Here is a 17,344-nt window from a genome sequence, read left to right as displayed (position 1 = left end):
GAAAGACACATTTACTCTATATTGTATCTAAAAATAAGAACCAAAGAATTGTTTGACAGTCAGTGCCGTTAAATGTGCATAGTTGTGAGAGTTTGTCCTTTAGTGTGACGCAAATTAATTTCAAACATCACATAGAGAAATAAAGACAAACAGGAAGTGGAGCCGTATGGCCTTACTCTTAGATATTGGACAGTCTGAATAAGGATTTTGGGAAACAGCCTTTTCAGAACCGCTTTGTTGCCACCAAGAGAGTCCTGTCATTTAAGTAAAGAATATACTGTACATCACAATGTCTGCTATCTTGCAACAGAGGTCTTGTGTCTGTATCCACAGTAACGAGTGGCGTGATCACACAAATTGACGACTTTAGTCTTCACCTCCGGTTTCACCCCTTTACAGCTGAACTGCAGCCAAAACCGGCCAGGATGAACCTCAAACTGTGAGAGCCACAGGGCATCAACCACTTCATCACCTTATGTGACTGATGAATGACTGGGTAGTCTGCTAAAATGCAGACTGGTGTGTGCGGGGGAAGTCAAGTGGGGGCTATAGATTAGTCGGTTTTAAAGCAAGAGCCAGAAATACGTCAGCAGACACACAGAAGTCTAATGGTTGCTTTATTGAATTCTCACAGCTGCTTCACCAACAGAACTACAGCAACATAGTAATTAGAAGGTGCATAAAGGTAAACAATTAGTGCACAGCCTAGACATACAGTACCAACACCGTGCACGACAACACAGAGCATTTTTTACATTTTTTTTTTTTTTTAATATTGGTCCATGCCGTGTTTGGAGGTTTTGTATTCAGTTTTTAACTGTCACATTAAATCGTGTATTTGTGGATGAAGTGAAAATCCATCGTCATAAAAGTGCAAACATTTCCAATTGTATTAATGTCTGACAGCAAAACGACTGTAAGCCACTAATGAACATTTTAAATTCAAACTCCTCAAAGAAAACGTCAGTTTTTCCTAAACAAAGGCCACCCAAGACCACTACTCAAAAGATCGTGTGTATTCTCCGAACAATGGTTAAATTATTCCTACGGACACATTTGGCCTGTTCTGAGGAATGTCAGATCCTTATAAACTCAAGCACACAGCAACTGAGGGCATTCAGAAAAAACATTTCTCCCCACAAGTTCTGTCTTTTCCTGTCTCACTCTTCTGTATTCTATTTATTGGCACAAAAGGTATTTAAGCATCAGGGTTTTTGACACAGACTTTTAAATGATCACATACAAAAAATAGCTGCAAAAAAGAAAAATGCACACAAGCAGTGGTGAGATCTGACCGCATGGTTTACAATTCCCGTTGCTGAATGATATCACAGAAAACAGTTTGTACAAGCGTGTATCAGTTTAGTGCTGGCAGAACAAAAAGGGTTTGATGGTGCGTTTGTGTAAGTGTGTGCTTTGTTCAAGAGTTGAAGGAACAGTATGTGGCAACAATATGTGCTTTATAAATGCATGGTGTCTGCAGATGTGTGGGTTTACAGGTTGTTCTGGGTGCCTGCCGGTTGTGTTTGCTATGTGAATGCGTCTGGACGTTTTGGTTCACAATTTGAATGTGCGTCCTACCGAAAATCTAACTGTGACAAAGAGCCACCGCAGAGAAACGGACCTCTCCTTGCTCTCGCTCCATGAATCCACGGCACACTTTGGATGCATCCTGGTCATGCATTAAAAGAAGAAAAAAAAAAAGAAAAGTAGAGTTACTACATAGTTTGCGCCACTGTACGCAAACTAGAAATACAGCACTTTAACTACACTACATTTCTGACATCTGAGGTTTCCTAGCCACGGAGGAAGAAATTTAAAAAAAAAAAGTACATTTCATTACTAATATTTGTATACTCCCAAAAGGGCTGGGCAATAGCACTAAACTACAGATACTGTCATGTGAGACTATATTCATATAGCTTGTATAGACAGTCGCACCAAAAGTAGTCCCAAAATATTGTAACATTTGGTCAAAATGATAACACATGATCATGATCAGGTTTTTGCCCACTCGGTGGAATTGTGAATGCATGTCTTCTATTTGATAACTAATTAAGGTAAGAAGCTCTCATTTTACTTCAGGAGTTAATCACAATGTTCAAATGTTGCTATTTCATCAGTAATGCATGTACCGCCCTCTTGTGGTCGTTTGATGTGACCATCTTACAGACGTGAACATCCATGACTTCCAAACTGTGACTAAACACATTTTGTAGCTTAATCATATTTTTATTATGCTCTTCCTCAACAGCTTATGTTATTAATCTAATATCTTAAACGGAGCTGACTTTCATGGCTTACAGCAGCGGTTCAAGTATAGGGTGAAACATAACATTGCTTAAATTCCAATTATCCTTTATGATCCATCCCTATTGGAGATTTGAGAGTGTGCATTAGCAAAGTTTATTGATTCCAGACACTTGGGACGAACCACTCCCTATTCCAGTTAATATCACCATGACTCATCACAGACCGAGTGCTTGAAAAAAAACAAAAAAACTTTGCTAACAATCCCATATAAACATATCCTGAATTGACAAAGAATCATTTTACCAACCGTTATGAATGACTCCTCTTTGGTAGCTCCGTGCTTCACAGGTCCATTCATTCTCCCGTCTTGGAGACAAATAAGACAGTCAGGAATCCACAACATGAAAACGCAAACAGAAATGTACACAATGGGCTGTGCTTACCAAATTCATAAAGTTGTCCATTTACATTGACAAAGGCAATGAAGTGGAAGTTTACTTTATCGGCTTCCGGCTGTAAAAGTTCAGATGTGAAGAATTTATATTCAGAGCAAATACTGAGATACAAAAAAGACTTAGTAACAAAGTAAGTTTTCTTTTGACGAATTACCATGAACACAAATACAAAGTCTCTCATACCACTTTGAGAACAGGTCACATTCAGATCAGGATCCATCTGAATGAGTAAATTACTCTCAGATTTATACTTTAAGTGTAGGGAGTCTCGTATAAATGAATTAAATGTGGGTTGTCCCATCTAACGTCTGAAAATGGAATATGATGAGAGCCATTAGTTGATATTGTGGTGAAGTTTCTTACCCTACACTGGCCCTGCTCTGCAACCTCATTGTGAACCTCCCAGATTGCCTGGAGAACAACAATTTAGAACATGTCAGTTTAATACTACTAAAACAAATCATTTTACTCAGTAAAGTACACATGCAGAAATGTTTACAATAGTAAAACTGCAAAGACATATTCTTTCTAGTACATTCTGTAATAGCCAGCAATCAAGAGCCCCGAGACATACATTTAGTAGTATGTGGCGCCCCCAAGTGGGTAAAACAAAACAGTTTTAGAGCCCTTCAGAACATCGGCTCATAGATTCAAAGCAACATGGAGCAGCTTCAAAAGTTTCTAACCTGGTTTTTCTCCAGATGTTTGGCACGGTCATCAGCAGACATGTTTGCAGTCTCATCTAGAAACTTCTTCAGGGCAGAGCTACCATCTGAAAAGACCCCAAAGCAGCATTAGTTAACCAGAAATGAATATGCCACTTACTCACATATCCCAAAGCACAGCCTGCCACACTAAACTGATTTGTCAAAAGCCCAGTGAAAAGAACAAAAATAAGAGTAATATTGGTGAGAGTGTGACAAGCTACTTAGGACAATTCAGCAAATGACTTTGAACATTAGCTTTTTCCTCAGTAACTAATCACTGCATTGGTAATTTAGTCACAGTAAAATCCGGAGCATCTCCATCATGAGTCTTAGAAGCGCTTAATATGGTCTCACTTTTCAACTACAGAAAACAAAGTAACTGACATTAAAACTAATGTACATTTTGGAATTTGAACAGCAGGATATCTCAGCACTGAAAAGAAACTGCTGTGTCATTTACACAGACTCACTATGGTACCAGTGCTCATTTGATTAACCCTCACCAAATGTCATTTTGCTCTTGTTGTTGGCCACAGCATGCAGCATGGCGATCGTGCCACAGGAATTGACTGCTGTCTGCTTTAGGAAATAAACCTCAGAGCCTCCATCAACCTTGTCTTTCTGCTGCTGTCTGAAAGACTCATGCTGCAAAACACACAGGCAGATAGGGCATGGTTATGGTCGTCAGGATAGGCACATAAACACAGGGCGCAGTAAATTATGGTTCTTTAAACATTTACGTGGCTATATGACCATTGGAAACAAATCAACCAAATATAAATGTTGAAAACCGATGAATCATGTCATTAATAAAGCAAAAACAAGCAAATATAAGACTATACATGCATCTTTGGGGTGGTTTATCAGACAAACAAAGCATTTGAAGACGTCATGTCTTGGAAAGTGTGATAGACATTTTTCAAAATCACCTGATATATTGTTGAGTTAAATTAATTTCTAGTCATTTCTCAATTGTGGCTGTTGTCCTGGGGATGTGGACTTGATCCCAGGCTCACAACAGAAACTCATATGAGAATACTCCAGTCTGTGCCTCGGTTTAACAAACTAACGAGATTCCATATTAGTATCCTGGTTTCCACCTACTCGCCCCCTATTCGACCAGTCACATAATACAGCTCTTAATCCCTCTGCATCCATGCCCTCCCTGCACCTCAGTCTCACCACACCCTGCCCTGCATCAGTGGCTCACCCCACCCTAAATTTCCAGGAAGTAGACCCCACCGCCATCAAAGCGGTCATTACCTGTTGTGTCAGGGGGAAGAGCAGCATCAAGGCACAGCATGGTTTAGGGACGGCAGAGAGTTGATCGGCCTCCAGACCCAGCACATCAACGAAGCGCCAGCTTTCACCCACGCCTAGCTTGCTCATCATCTGGAGACACACAAAGACAGCATGATAAATGAAATCAAGACTTCCTAAAATACACGTGAAACCGATGAGGGTTGTGACTTATACATGATCCCGCCACACCCCTGAGCGTGTTTAAAGATGCTGCGTTGTGTTGGTCCAGGAGGACCACACCCTTTATCTGAGACACCGGGCACCGACTGGGCACTGAGGATGATGCTGTTGCTCGTATGAATCCAAACGAAAACACAGAAAGGCTTTTCCTGTTTGATGGCGCATCTCCTTTTGATATCAGCGACCACTTTTTGTTTTACCTTTACTTTTAAAAATATATATTTGAATGGCGTGATAGCAACGTGGTGGCATGGTGTCTTATTTTTTTAACCGGTTTAACGGCACTCAACTCGCTAACAGTTAGTTGCATTAAAACTTACCGGTAAGTAGAATCTAGCCGTTAACGAGACCATTAGCTACGTCACCATTGCCTGGTTAGCTTAAGCGTTACTCACCTTGTTTAGCATCTGCAACGACAAAAACAGAGGCCACAGGTGAGTTTATGGTTTTGAAAACGTTACGGTGGTTGGAAAGGTGACAAAGTTATTCCCCTTCCACCCCCTCACCTCCGGGTTGATCTCCATTGGGGTCCACTCCATTTTTGTACTGTTTCGGTGTGACTCCGCGATTTGTGTGTGCTTGCCTCGTCGGTTGGTAGCCGTTTGTTGAAGTTACAGCGCGTGCCCATGCTTTATTTATGCTGCCGGTCATACCAATTACCGGCAGACACGAGGGGTGGCCTCGGATCAGATAACCGGTGGTGTTCATATTCAAACGGTCTTCTGAGAAATATCAAATGAATTTGAAATGCTGCATAAGCCTTAGTACACATTGATGTGTGTAGTCACCTCACAGAAAGAGATTGCTTTAGATCACACCGCTAAATGTGAGATCACTCTGGTAAAACCACATTAAGTCTAGATGAAAAAACGTATAACCCCAATCCCTCGCTATCAATAATGGTTCAGGCCAAAAAAATTACATTTAAATAATAGACATTTTTATTATCCAGTTTAACTGTAATGGTGTGACTTACACAGATCACATGGTATCATTCAGACCACATAGCCTATAATGTCGTGTAATGTCCTAACTGTTTCCATTTCATGCTCAAACCAATACTGTGAATAGTAACCAGTTCAATTGCAGAGTCAGAGTGTTAACACCAACATTAATTGACTAATATATTATGTTGTATTATTATGGATTAAGATACCATATCTATCTATCTATCTATCTATCTATCTATCTATCTATCTATCTATCTATCTATCTATCTATCTATCTATCTCTATCTATATCTATATATATATATATATCTATATATATATATATATATATATATATATATATATATATATATATATATATATATATATATATATATATATATAAATGATAAGGCAATTTAGCTCAAGACATTCTTGCTAACATTCTATATGTGTTTCCCAATCCACCATGGTTTGCAAGAACATGCTTGTTTACTGAAACTAACATTATCTGAAGTGCAACTGAATACTCTGCCACATATGAAAATAGTTCAGAAAACCTGCCACTTTTATTTGACTTTTATTTAACCAGATAAAATCAGTTGAGAACCAATCCTCATTTACAATGAAGACCTGGAGGGAGCGGCACAGTCATATGTCAAATGTGTCCATGGGCCCTTGTAAAAAAAAAACAACCTGATTCTCAAAATGCATACCAGTGTTGAAGAAAAACAAAAAGACACAAGAGGCAAGAACTCTATCTTTTATTTTCTCTGATTTGTCTGATTATTTTTTCTGATTTACTCTGATTGTAGGAAGAAACTGATACATTTGGATAGTCAGAAGCTCACAGCATATTCAGATGCACCCTGGATACAAAAATGCTATCATATTCATGCGATCAAGATCTTTACTTTCAAATCTGCTCGATTGGGAAGACACTTGATTGCAGGAATCATTCATTCCTACCACAGAAGGTTTTTGAATGCCTAAGAACAACTCACGTGACACTATACTGTTGTCCTCACAAGACAGACTTTTTTACTTGTGGACAACACAACAAAAGTTAACTCACTGGAGTTTCACTTCTTCTATAAGTGCAAAAAAAGGAACAAGACTAATCTCATTTGGACCTTTGACCTCACATGCACATCAGCATGCTCGTCAACATTTGTGGAGGTGGACAGTCTAACTCCTTTACTGACAGGTTGAGGATGGATGGAGCATTGTGGTGTACTTTTGTCTCTTCGTCTCATTCAGCATGCTGTTAGTTCTGTTTCTCTGGTTGTTCCTTCAACAATCACAATGTTACAGCTGCAGAAGGTGACGAGACACATGATCGATCACTTAGGAGTTCATGTAAATTGCTTGTGATATGAAAACCACCAGTCTTTATTCAATTCCCTCAAATAAATTTAAGAAGAATATTTAAAAATCAAAGATTTGTTGGTCTTTCAAAATAAAAGATTGAACTTTAAAAAATAAAAAGGTCCAGCCCGGATGTTTAAACAAATGTAATGAAGGTCACCTTTGGTAGGTAACATAACAGCCTGCTCTCTCTCTCTCTCTCTCTCTCTCTCTCTCTCTCTCTCTCTCTCTCTCTCTCTCTCTCTCTCTCTCTCTCTCTCTCTCTCTCTCTACCTCTACCTCTCTGTTAAGTCTTTGTTATAATAGATCTGCAGCTATCAGTTTGGTTTACTTGGTGATTCATTGACATGCAGATTCCACACATGCCAAAGTCAACAGAATGAACATCCTGTCCATATACTTCTAAGATAACCTTCTTCATGCAGTACATTTTGATGTTTGTTTGTTTGTTTCCACCTGATGTCAAAACATGTTGTGTTTTAGCTTCTAGTTTCTAAATTCATTATGGATTATTATCTCTATGAATTATTGGTAATAAAAGAAGAACAAAAAAATGTTGAACTTGAACTATGTAGTTTCCCTTTGATGTCAGTTATAGATTTTTAATTTAGGTATGGTTTAGCTACAGATGTCTTTAGACACTCATAATAGTTGTACAAATCATACACTTTACTAAAGCTAATTTAAAGCATGAAATAATGGAGGCCCTATTGTGAATTTATTGCCATTAACAAATGAATTAAGGAATGTTAATTCATTGTTTCTTACAGTAATTCATGACCAGCTGGATTTCTGTACATATTAATGATTAATACCATTGGGTCCTGCGGCAACATGTTTGCGACCAGTGATGTATATGCAAAAAATTCATCTTTCAGTGAGCATATGTACTGGTCTGCTTTTAGAGCAGCTGAGCAAATGCATGGGTCTGAAATGAATTTTCATATAACTGGATTCCACCTAATTTGGTTGTAAATCAATTAATGTACTAAGTAACTGTGAATTACCATTCCTAAATTTGATAATTAGAGGAATTCATGAAACAGCCTGCTTCAATGCATGCATTAAATCATCATTATATAATCTCCTGCATTACTTAAATGTATGATGCTCGTATAAATTCGCAGGAATAATGTTTGTAACTATGATTATTCCTTAACCTACAAAGTTGGCAAACAGAACAGACAAAACTAAAAGAAGCACATATTTTTTTTATCTTTTCAGTGTATACACTATGATGGATCATGTTTTATTAAATGTATCATCTCAGTACAATCGGAAAAACATTGCAGCTGCATCACTTGGATATTTTCACGATGACACAATGAGGGTAACATTTGATGTCTTATCTTTGTATATGGTCTTTAACTTGTGGGCCGGAGCACAGTGTAAACATACTTTCCTGCCATCTGTCAGCTCACTGTTAGCTCTGACCTTAAACAACTATAGGTGATAGACATAGCGGAACATTTTGCAGCTATGCCATAGATTTCCCTTAGGATGAGGAGAAACCATAATCTAACAAAGTTAACATGTAAACAAACAGATTAGAATACAAATATATAATTAGATTGTATTTTGCAATGTGTACATTTCTTCCAGGATCCACACAATGTTGAAAATACAAAAAAAAAAAAACTACCACTTTTCGAATTTTTGAAGTGTTAATCATTCAGAGGTAATATGATCTGAATTTAATGTATTACACCTTTAAAAGTTTATTCAGGCAAAAGTTGCTTAATCTTTTTTCATTTTATTTTTTAAAAGTCAACAAAAGAAACCAGTCGGGTAACATTTTGTAATTGGTGTTAGTTACATGCACACACAGGCCTTCTGGTATCAATATCAATCATACTTTATAATCCAGTGGTATTATAGGCTACATAGTATTCTGACATTGGAGCACTCTGTATGATGAGCAAATTGTGCTGCTAATAATGTTATATTATGCTGCAGCCCTACTTCTCATATAATATCTGAGAGGATCAACCCTCTGTTCATCCTGCTGCCAATTTACAACAGACGAAAATCAAATAATACAATAAAATAAAACAGTTTCGCTTCGGGACACATGGAACAGCATTTCCCAGAGTGCTTCAGAGGCACGGACCCTCCTCCGGACTCTGTACCGGAGTTCTCGTGCACCTGGGTGTGGCCCACTCGCACTGGAGAGTTTAATCTGGTGGGATTTTGTCGTCAGCCCTTCTTCTCCTCCTCTCGTCTCTCTTAACCGGCTGTATCTTTCCGCTCTCCGAGTTTTCTCTGACGGCTGCTACTCGGCGGTAAGTTTCCACGCAGCAGCCATTTGTTTCGTTTTTGACTCTTCTTAAGAAGTTCAGCAGCATCCGACATGGACTTGTCCGGGGTCGACCAGCAGACAATGGAGACGAAGGTCAGCTCTGCGTGAAGCCTGACAGCTCGGCTGCACGAGAACCCGAGAAGAGTTAAACAGATAGACACCGGATAACCACCCGGAGAAAGACGTTTATTGCAGATGTGTGACGTTATTGCATCAGGTTTTGGTACTTTGTTATGTTTTGTTGCTCAATAATCTTATTTCCCCTTTCCAACAGATATTCTTCTTCCCCAGAATAAATAGCCAAAGACTTCCAAAATGGTGAGTCATCTTCGCTTCACATACTTTTTTTTTTTTTAGAGGTCGATTTAAAGAAAGAGGTCACATTTTATATTAAACGGATTATTACAATGGGGAAGTTTCCGTGATCTTTGCAACAACAAAAATCCGTTATTTATGCAAATATGCGACTCATAAATGATGTTTTTACCATCTGAACTCAAAGACGACGCCCCCCTTTTTCAGGTTATTAGGTTTATTAGGTTTTATTTGGTTATTATCCATCAGTAGGGTGGAGTTCACAAAATGTGAAGCTGAATTCAGTGTTGATGAAATGCAAGTAAACTATTAGTTTAGACTGAGCACAGAAGCCTATAAATATTTAATGAATGAAGATGATGTGGCAGTGCGTCTGTTTAAGATAAAGAAAAAAGAGTAAGTTGTTGTTTTTAAATAGTTTATTTCATCAAATGAACACTTTTACTCAACACTATAGTTTGTGTGTGTTAATGCTGGTTGGGGTTACATTTGGGGAAGTTGGGAAGTTTATCATATGACTCATGTGGGCTCTTTTCCAGTCGGGTGGGTCTCTGTCTCTCCAGCTCTCTGTTTTAAATACACCCATTTCCACGTCCAGCCTGAAGTTCATAGCCAACCTTTCTCTGTTAAAGGGGAAACTCTTTCTTTTGTCAGGGTGGAGCTAAGAGCACATTTATGAGCAGCATCGTTGTAGAGAATGACGTGATGGTTTATTGAGTCAGTCCCACACGCCGTACACCCAAGTGCCCAAGAAATATAATATTTACTCCAGTTTTCGAAACCGATTGTCTTTTTTTAAAGCACTGATATATTTTCCGCTTACATTTTTTTTTCTTCAGTAGGAAGGAATGTTGGCTTTCCCGCCCCAAAGATCCCTTAAAGGGGAAATTCTGGAAAATTTTCCAAATATGACTAATTCGGTCATTGTCTTTTATGCATTTAAAATCAGTCGTTTATCTGCACATGATTCTCCTGATTTCAAAGAATTTCTTCTGATAGAGAAAACAGTTGAAGGATGACTGTCAAACCTTTAAAGATCTCCTCCTGACATCTTTTAGGACACTTTATTATTCTCTCGTTTCAATACTAACTTGTCTCATATGTTTTTTCCACAAAAAAAGGTCAAATTACCTCAGTTTGTTGATTGCATCTTCTTCCTCGTTGTAAAATTCAGATTCTCTGAGTGTGCAAATAATGTTCAATTCAGAAGTTTAACTACTAGACAATATCTCCTAATTTTATTATATGTATATATAAAACATGTAGAATATTGCCGGCTGTTAATCTGTGAAAGATTCAAGCCAAACATATAATATAATTGTACAGTAATAATAATGTAATAATAGGATAGGGGACCTCCCTTTATACAAGCAGGGCTGCATGTGTTATGGATTGTTTGTTGTGACTGTATGTGTGTTAAATGCCTCCGGTCATGTCTGAGCTCGCTCCACACAACGTATCCCTCGCTGTATGAGGCCGAACTGCGTCTTACATTCTAGTTGAACTGCGTTGTGTTGCTGTTCTAAATATCTTAAATGTTCAGCTGTTTGTCCGAGTAGCCGTCTGCATGTTGATTAGATTTAGTTCAGCTTGTGGGGATGAGTGTGTTTACGAGGAGAGCGTGTGGACATTTTGGCGTTCCTTCCTGCTGCAAAAGACAGAATCCTGGTTGTTTAGCGCTGACTGGTTTTTGGACGTCCCACAACTCCTTTTTTTTCCCCTCCACATTTTCAGGGTCAAAATTCCAGACACATTCCCGCGGTTTTCCTCTCTAAACATCCCTCCCCCTGGAAATAAAAAGAAGCAATCATTCGGCTATCTTATTGTTAATGTATAACAGTTTTTAGGGAGTGTCTGGAATGAGTGCAGCAAGACTTACAGATTGTTTCTTCTTCTAAAAATCAATGTTAAAGTTAATGTTTTTCCGCTTTATCACAAGTTCACGGCCCTCAGTATCGATCAGTGTACCGGTCTGAAACGCCCGTTCCACATTCAGAACAATGATTCGCCTGATCATCCGTCATGTTCGTGGCGGATGTAAAACTACAATGTGGGAACATGCTGTTCATGAAATAGAGTGTGCCGTGAGCCTTGTGTGCACATCTGCATGTATTCTCATGCCATCTGTAAGTCATTAAATCATTTGGTTCATCTAACAGTCTCAGACAAGCGACTAGTACGCACATAACTAATCGGAGACAGTGTTTTATACGTACAGTACTCTATCATGAATATTAAGATTGATTAAGTGTGTTACACCCTAATTCGATTACAAAGCAGAGTCTTTGATGACATGAGAAAAATCGAGAATCTGAGATGTATAATATTAAATCAGCCGTAAGCGTAAATCTAGAGATTGCTTAAGAATGTTCTGCTATGATATCGAGTGAATATGGTATGAATGTAAGCATGGAACGACAGATTGATTTAAGTGTAGCCTGCAAGGTTTATATCAGATAAGAAGCCACAGCAGAAAGATGTTCTTTGGATGGATAAGTGTCTCTTCTGAAATACCCACTTTGAGAAAGCTTTAGCATGCATGAATATTGTTGCTGCCGCAGTATGACACATGAAGAGACTTCTTCTCATTTGACATCTACTTCCTGTGGGGATCCACTGGGTCCGGGTGCATTAGCGAAGGAGTTATTGTTTCTTTACCTCTCAAACAAGACGAGGACGATAATGTTGCAGCTGGAAGAACTTTTTAATGTATTGAGTCATAATCTATAGAGGTTCATAAATCAAGTGTACGTGGCGATATCAGCTGTGCTTTAAAGAGAAATTCAAAACTAATCGACTTCAAAACTACATTCTCTCGTGTCCATTTCTTCCACGCTGCAGGCCACCGTAAAAGCCAGTAAAAACTTCAATGCCACTGAAGATGCAGAGATCCTGTACAAGGCCATGAAAGGGATGGGTAAGTTGCTTTGTGTGTGTGTTTCGTGTGTACATTTATCTGTCATTGGATACGTCAAAGGTGTGGTGTCAGTAGTACAACTCCAACTGACCAATGAGAGAGCGTATTTTTGGGAGTTCCTCTAAGCAGTATTTACTCCGCCCACACAGCAGTGAGTCATAAACACACAAGCAGAGATGCACGGGGGGAAAAAAATGTCATCTGACCTCGGCTGGAGGCTGTAATTGTGTGGGTGAAATAGTTGTAATCAAGAAACCGCCACGACCGAGCACAGTCACTGTTTTGTGTCTTTGCTGCTTGTCTGGGTAACCATGGTGCTTTCTGTCGTAGGCACCGATGAGGACGCCATCTTGCAGCTGTTGGTGGCTCGCAACAACGCCCAGAGGCAGCAGATTAAGACGGCGTTCAAAACTCTGTTTGGAAAGGTTGGACCACATTAACAGCTGTGAAACCTCATGAACACACATATTAGAAGAGCTTCAACTAGAAAAAAAGGCCTCCATATGCTCTAAAGTACGAATATGTTGAAGCTATAAATGTAACTACTGGAACGTTAAACCTCTTCTAAGCAGGCAAAGGCAAGACTTTTGTTTCCAGTCTATGCTAAGCTAAGCTAATTGGCTGCTGGCTCCAGTGTGGAGCGGACATGACAGTGGGATTGATATTGATCTATCGGCAAAGAAGCAAATGTTTCCCAAAAGGTTGAAGTGCTTTAAAAAGCTTAGCAGAATATTTTGTCTCTGCACAAGCAGTAGTACGCCCCCAGCATGGTTAGCAGTTGCTTATTGAGCAATTGAAGCAAATCCAGTCACTTTTGCACTGATCCATGCGTAAAGATGTTGTTGGATCAACCGACAAGCTTTTCATTTGAAGCATACTGAGGCCTTCAAACCTGATTATTTTACATGAACCGTGACAAAAAAAATACAGCTGCGCCGCAACGGCCATACATTTTGTCAATGTGCAGCGTTGCGCTGCAGTCAGTCACACGCAGGATTTAATTAAAGCATGTGCTGTATCCTCATGACAGGATCTGGTAGATGAGCTGAAGGGAGAGCTCGGTGGCAAATTTGAGACCTTGATTGTGGGACTAATGACCTCGCCCCTCGCTTATGATGTGTCATCGCTCCGCAACGCCATCAAGGTAAGAGCTGCAGATGAGAGGAAGGCTGATACGTGCTGGAGAAGGAGAGCTTCTGAGTACAGCTGGGATCTCAACTGTCTTTTCATCCGACCGTTTCCCTCTTTGACCTGTAGGGTGCAGGAACCGACGAGAAGGTCCTCGTGGAGATCCTCGCCTCCAGAACACCTGAGCAGGTGAAGGAGATGGTCGCTGCGTATAGAAAAGGTAACGCTTGCACACATGTAGTCATTATTGGTCCGTGATAATATATATTCTGCAATGAAACTACAGAATAAGTTCTCATCTGCAACTTAAAAAACAGAAAAATATGTACAAATATGTTTTATGAATGGCTTCACAAGCAGTGATTCAGAACGGGGAATGAAGTGAAACTGCTGATGCTTTAACTTTTCAGAGTCACAGCGATCAAGTTTTATTTATTGTGGCTCAGCTTCAATTATTCACTCCAAGCTAAGTTTGTGCTACGCAAAGGGATACTGGCACGTGGAGGAGGGACAGTTCCAGAGGTTACAAAACAAATAAAAATAATAAGAGATGAACTAAGTACAAGTATTGACGTTGGTTTCTGATAGCTGTAATAGTTTGTGTAGGTCAGTATTAAATCTATTTCTGTGTTTTATGCACGTGTCACAGATGAATCTGATCAGCAGATGTTTTCTAAAGATGTGATAATGGACTGAGAAAAAATTTTAACGAGCCGATGTAAAAGAAAACTTGAACATGCGTAAATCTTGTGTTTCTCAGAGTATGACGACGACCTGGAGGAAGATGTATCTGGAGATACTTCAGGTCACTTCAAGAGACTTCTGGTTATTTTGCTGCAGGTAAATCTCATATCCTCTGTCCTTGTCTCTTCTGTCCTTGTCTCTCCTCTTCTCCATCATTGTCTCCTCTTCTCTGCTGTGTCCTTGTATCCTCTCCTTTACTCAATCCATCTCTCTTCTCTTCTCTTCTCCTCTCTTCTTCTGTAGCCTTGTCTCCTCTTCTCAGCTCTGGCCTTGTATCCTCTACTCTCCTCGTCTCCTCTCTAACAGAAATGTTTTGTGTGTCCTCAGGCGAACAGGCCAACGGGTATCCAGCAGCAAAAAATTGAGGCTGACGCTCAGGTGAGTCTAAATGCTGATCAGTAAATATTTCTGCTCTTCACTATGAATGCTCCTCTTGTCTTCTTGTCTGAGGGTGTGACTGTCACATGTTTGTTGATAGGATCTAAATGCCGGGCTTTGAAGCGTGTGTGTGTGTGTGTGTGTGTGTGTGTGTGTGTGTGTGTGTACAGCTATCTATTACAATGTTATGAAGCCTCCTTGTGGAGAGAGCGTGTACAAATTATCCTGAAACTTCTTGGTTGAATTTAAACGAGATTAAAAATACAGACGAGACACTGTGAGGCGGTTCTGTATGGTGCGGATCATACATTTTTCTAGATCTTGCTGCCTCTTTGCTGAATGATTTCCGCTCCAGAATAACTTCTGTATGAACGAGATCCATTCCCAGTACGGACAAGACTTTATTTTATGTTGTTCTGTTGCCGTTTCTATCATGAGTATCACTGATCCTGTCTGAGCGCCGAGAGCTGAACTCATTCCTCTTCAGCACATATTCATTAAAAACTACGATACTTCCCTCTGAAATGTAGTTAAGCAGAAGTATAAAAACTTCAGTACCTCAAAGTTGAGTCGATGTGTTTCTGTGGTCGCAGGTCCTCTTCAAAGCAGGGGAGCAGAAGTTCGGGACTGATGAGCAAACGTTCGTCACCATCCTGGGAAACCGAAGTGCAGAACATCTCAGGAAAGGTTCGTCTGAGAGTTGCAGTCAGAGCTACAGAGCCTCGCACAGTTATTTTGAGAGGGAGCTTCATGTTATATCCAAACTAATTCTGAACCCGTGTGTTTCAGTATTCGATGCCTACATGAAGCTGGCTGGATACGAGATGGAGGAGAGCATCAAGAGGGAAACGTCCGGAGGCCTGAAAGATCTGCTTCTGGCCGTCGGTACGAAACCACCGCGGGCCGGTTCTGTTGCTTCTTAAGAGGCGGTGACGACATTGAATGAATAATAATGACGCGTTCTCAATCGTCTGTCCTGTTTCTCTCTAAAGTGAAGTGCGCCAGGAGCGTTCCAGCCTATTTTGCTGAGACTCTGTACTACGCAATGAAGGTAAGGGAAAAAAATAGTAGATGTAATCAATGCATTAGTTGTAATTTTGCATGATAACACCAGCAAAATGCAATCCAGAGCTGCTTCAGAAAAAGTCTGAATTTGTGTCGACATTTTGAAATGTTTTTTCAAACTCAGAATTGAATTAGAGAAGTGGTGGGAAACGCTCAACTCACATGTTGAAGTTCTTTATTTAAACTTTTTTCAATGTTCAATTAATCAAAATCTCGGGGTAAAAACTGCTCGTAGTTTAGTGTCACTGGTCTGTAACTTTGCTGCTTTGTTAAGCTCATACGCAGAGAAACGACACTGAAACACAACTTCAAATGAAACAATGTTTAGATAAGCAACTGTTTGCCAACATGTTCACCATACCAACTTTTTAAAAGTGGACGATGAGTCAGTGCTGTGTTTCAGCTGTTCCCCCAAGTGGCTAAAAGATGCTCACACGGATCACATTTGTCAAACAATGTAGATCTGTATCCAGGCGCACATGAAGCATTGATAAATATTTACAGAACCCTTTGCTCTGATCGTTGTACATCCATTAAGCATCCAGTCGTGGTGTGTTTGTGGTTGCAGGGTTGTGGAACTGACGACAACACCCTGATCAGAGTGATGGTGACTCGCAGTGAGGTGGACTTGTTGGAAATCAGAAGCGAGTTCAGGAAGTTGTTTGCCTGCTCTCTGTTTTCCATGATCAAGGTACACACACACACACACACACACGCCCACACCTACACATACACAGTTACAGAATAGAAGTTTCCATCCTTCTACGAAGCTTTCTTTCCTTTATTTTGGTGTGTGTTTGTTACAGGGAGATACCGGCGGCGACTACCGAAAGGCCCTACTATTGCTCTGTGGTGGAGACGATGCGTAACCGGGGAACAAGCAATATAACAGGGACCACACCTGAAGTGCCTCTTCTCTTATCTGCCTGACTTTTTCTTTATTTTTTTGGCCTTCGGTTCAGTGAAACAAGAAGCGAACACACGAGTCCGAAACAACAACAACATGTTCTCGTGCGTGAGAGACGGCCCATCAGGTCTTTTTAAACTATGACTCCAAATAATGTCTTTGAAAGGTAGCTAACAATTCCTGCAGCTTTTGGCCGACTAACGTCTTCAATATGACAAATATTATATCATTCATACCACAGCTCAAGTCTACACTTGTTTTGTTTGTACGTCGTATGGCAGAAACAATATATGCAGTAATAAACATTTAAACTGATGTTTTCTTTTCTGGTCTCGTCTGTGTCTCAGTACCACTTCTGTCCTGTGGGTATAATACAAGAACATATTGTACAAGAACA

General features: G+C 39.8%; 2 protein-coding genes across 3 annotated transcripts; one reads left to right on the top strand and one right to left on the bottom strand.

The window, feature by feature from the left end:
* Positions 1 to 600: 600 nt before the first annotated feature.
* uchl1 (ubiquitin carboxyl-terminal esterase L1 (ubiquitin thiolesterase)) lies at positions 601 to 5,512 on the bottom strand. 2 transcript variants are annotated; one of them, XM_068589252.1, is made up of 9 exons: positions 5,404 to 5,512; positions 5,293 to 5,304; positions 4,679 to 4,807; positions 3,919 to 4,060; positions 3,395 to 3,480; positions 3,072 to 3,119; positions 2,697 to 2,766; positions 2,561 to 2,619; positions 601 to 1,672 (listed from the first exon to the last, which is right to left on the bottom strand). In XM_068589252.1, the coding sequence occupies exons 1-9, from the start codon at positions 5,434 to 5,436 to the stop codon at positions 1,589 to 1,591; spliced, it is 663 nt and encodes a 220-aa protein (XP_068445353.1). In that variant the 5' UTR covers positions 5,437 to 5,512; the 3' UTR covers positions 601 to 1,588. The 2 variants fall into 2 exon arrangements, with proteins under 2 accessions (XP_068445353.1, XP_068445354.1); XM_068589253.1 differs by lacking the exons at positions 5,293 to 5,304; positions 5,404 to 5,512 and adding an exon at positions 5,218 to 5,265.
* A 3,835-nt stretch (positions 5,513 to 9,347) lies between these two features.
* On the top strand, positions 9,348 to 17,039 carry anxa5b (annexin A5b). Its single transcript, XM_068588743.1, has 13 exons — positions 9,348 to 9,476; positions 9,768 to 9,811; positions 12,650 to 12,725; positions 13,056 to 13,150; positions 13,756 to 13,869; positions 13,983 to 14,073; positions 14,614 to 14,693; positions 14,925 to 14,975; positions 15,569 to 15,662; positions 15,765 to 15,860; positions 15,968 to 16,026; positions 16,609 to 16,731; positions 16,847 to 17,039. The coding sequence occupies exons 2-13, from the start codon at positions 9,809 to 9,811 to the stop codon at positions 16,907 to 16,909; spliced, it is 945 nt and encodes a 314-aa protein (XP_068444844.1). The 5' UTR covers positions 9,348 to 9,476; positions 9,768 to 9,808; the 3' UTR covers positions 16,910 to 17,039.
* The last annotated feature ends 305 nt before the right edge of the window (positions 17,040 to 17,344 follow it).

Source organism: Clinocottus analis, unplaced genomic scaffold (assembly GCF_023055335.1).
Source record: "Clinocottus analis isolate CAN_PGR_092001 unplaced genomic scaffold, fCliAna1.0.p SCAF_22, whole genome shotgun sequence".
Lineage (NCBI taxonomy): Eukaryota > Metazoa > Chordata > Actinopteri > Perciformes > Cottidae > Clinocottus > Clinocottus analis.
Note: the sequence above shows the minus strand (reverse complement) of the source record. Positions and strands in the feature narration are given on the sequence as shown.

Excerpts from the sequence above, each read along its gene's own strand:
- uchl1 (XM_068589252.1), bottom strand. The coding sequence starts at position 5,436 with ATGGAGTGGACCCCAATGGAGATCAACCCGGAG. Across the intron at positions 3,481-3,918 it reads CAAGAGCAAAATGACATTTG|ATGGTAGCTCTGCCCTGAAG; the intron begins GTGAGGGTTAAT and ends GGGTCTTTTCAG. Across the intron at positions 1,673-2,560 it reads AAGAGGAGTCATTCATAACG|GATGCATCCAAAGTGTGCCG; the intron begins GTTGGTAAAATG and ends ATGCATGACCAG.
- anxa5b (XM_068588743.1), top strand. Across the intron at positions 14,976-15,568 it reads AAATTGAGGCTGACGCTCAG|GTCCTCTTCAAAGCAGGGGA; the intron begins GTGAGTCTAAAT and ends CTGTGGTCGCAG. Across the intron at positions 16,027-16,608 it reads CTCTGTACTACGCAATGAAG|GGTTGTGGAACTGACGACAA; the intron begins GTAAGGGAAAAA and ends TTGTGGTTGCAG.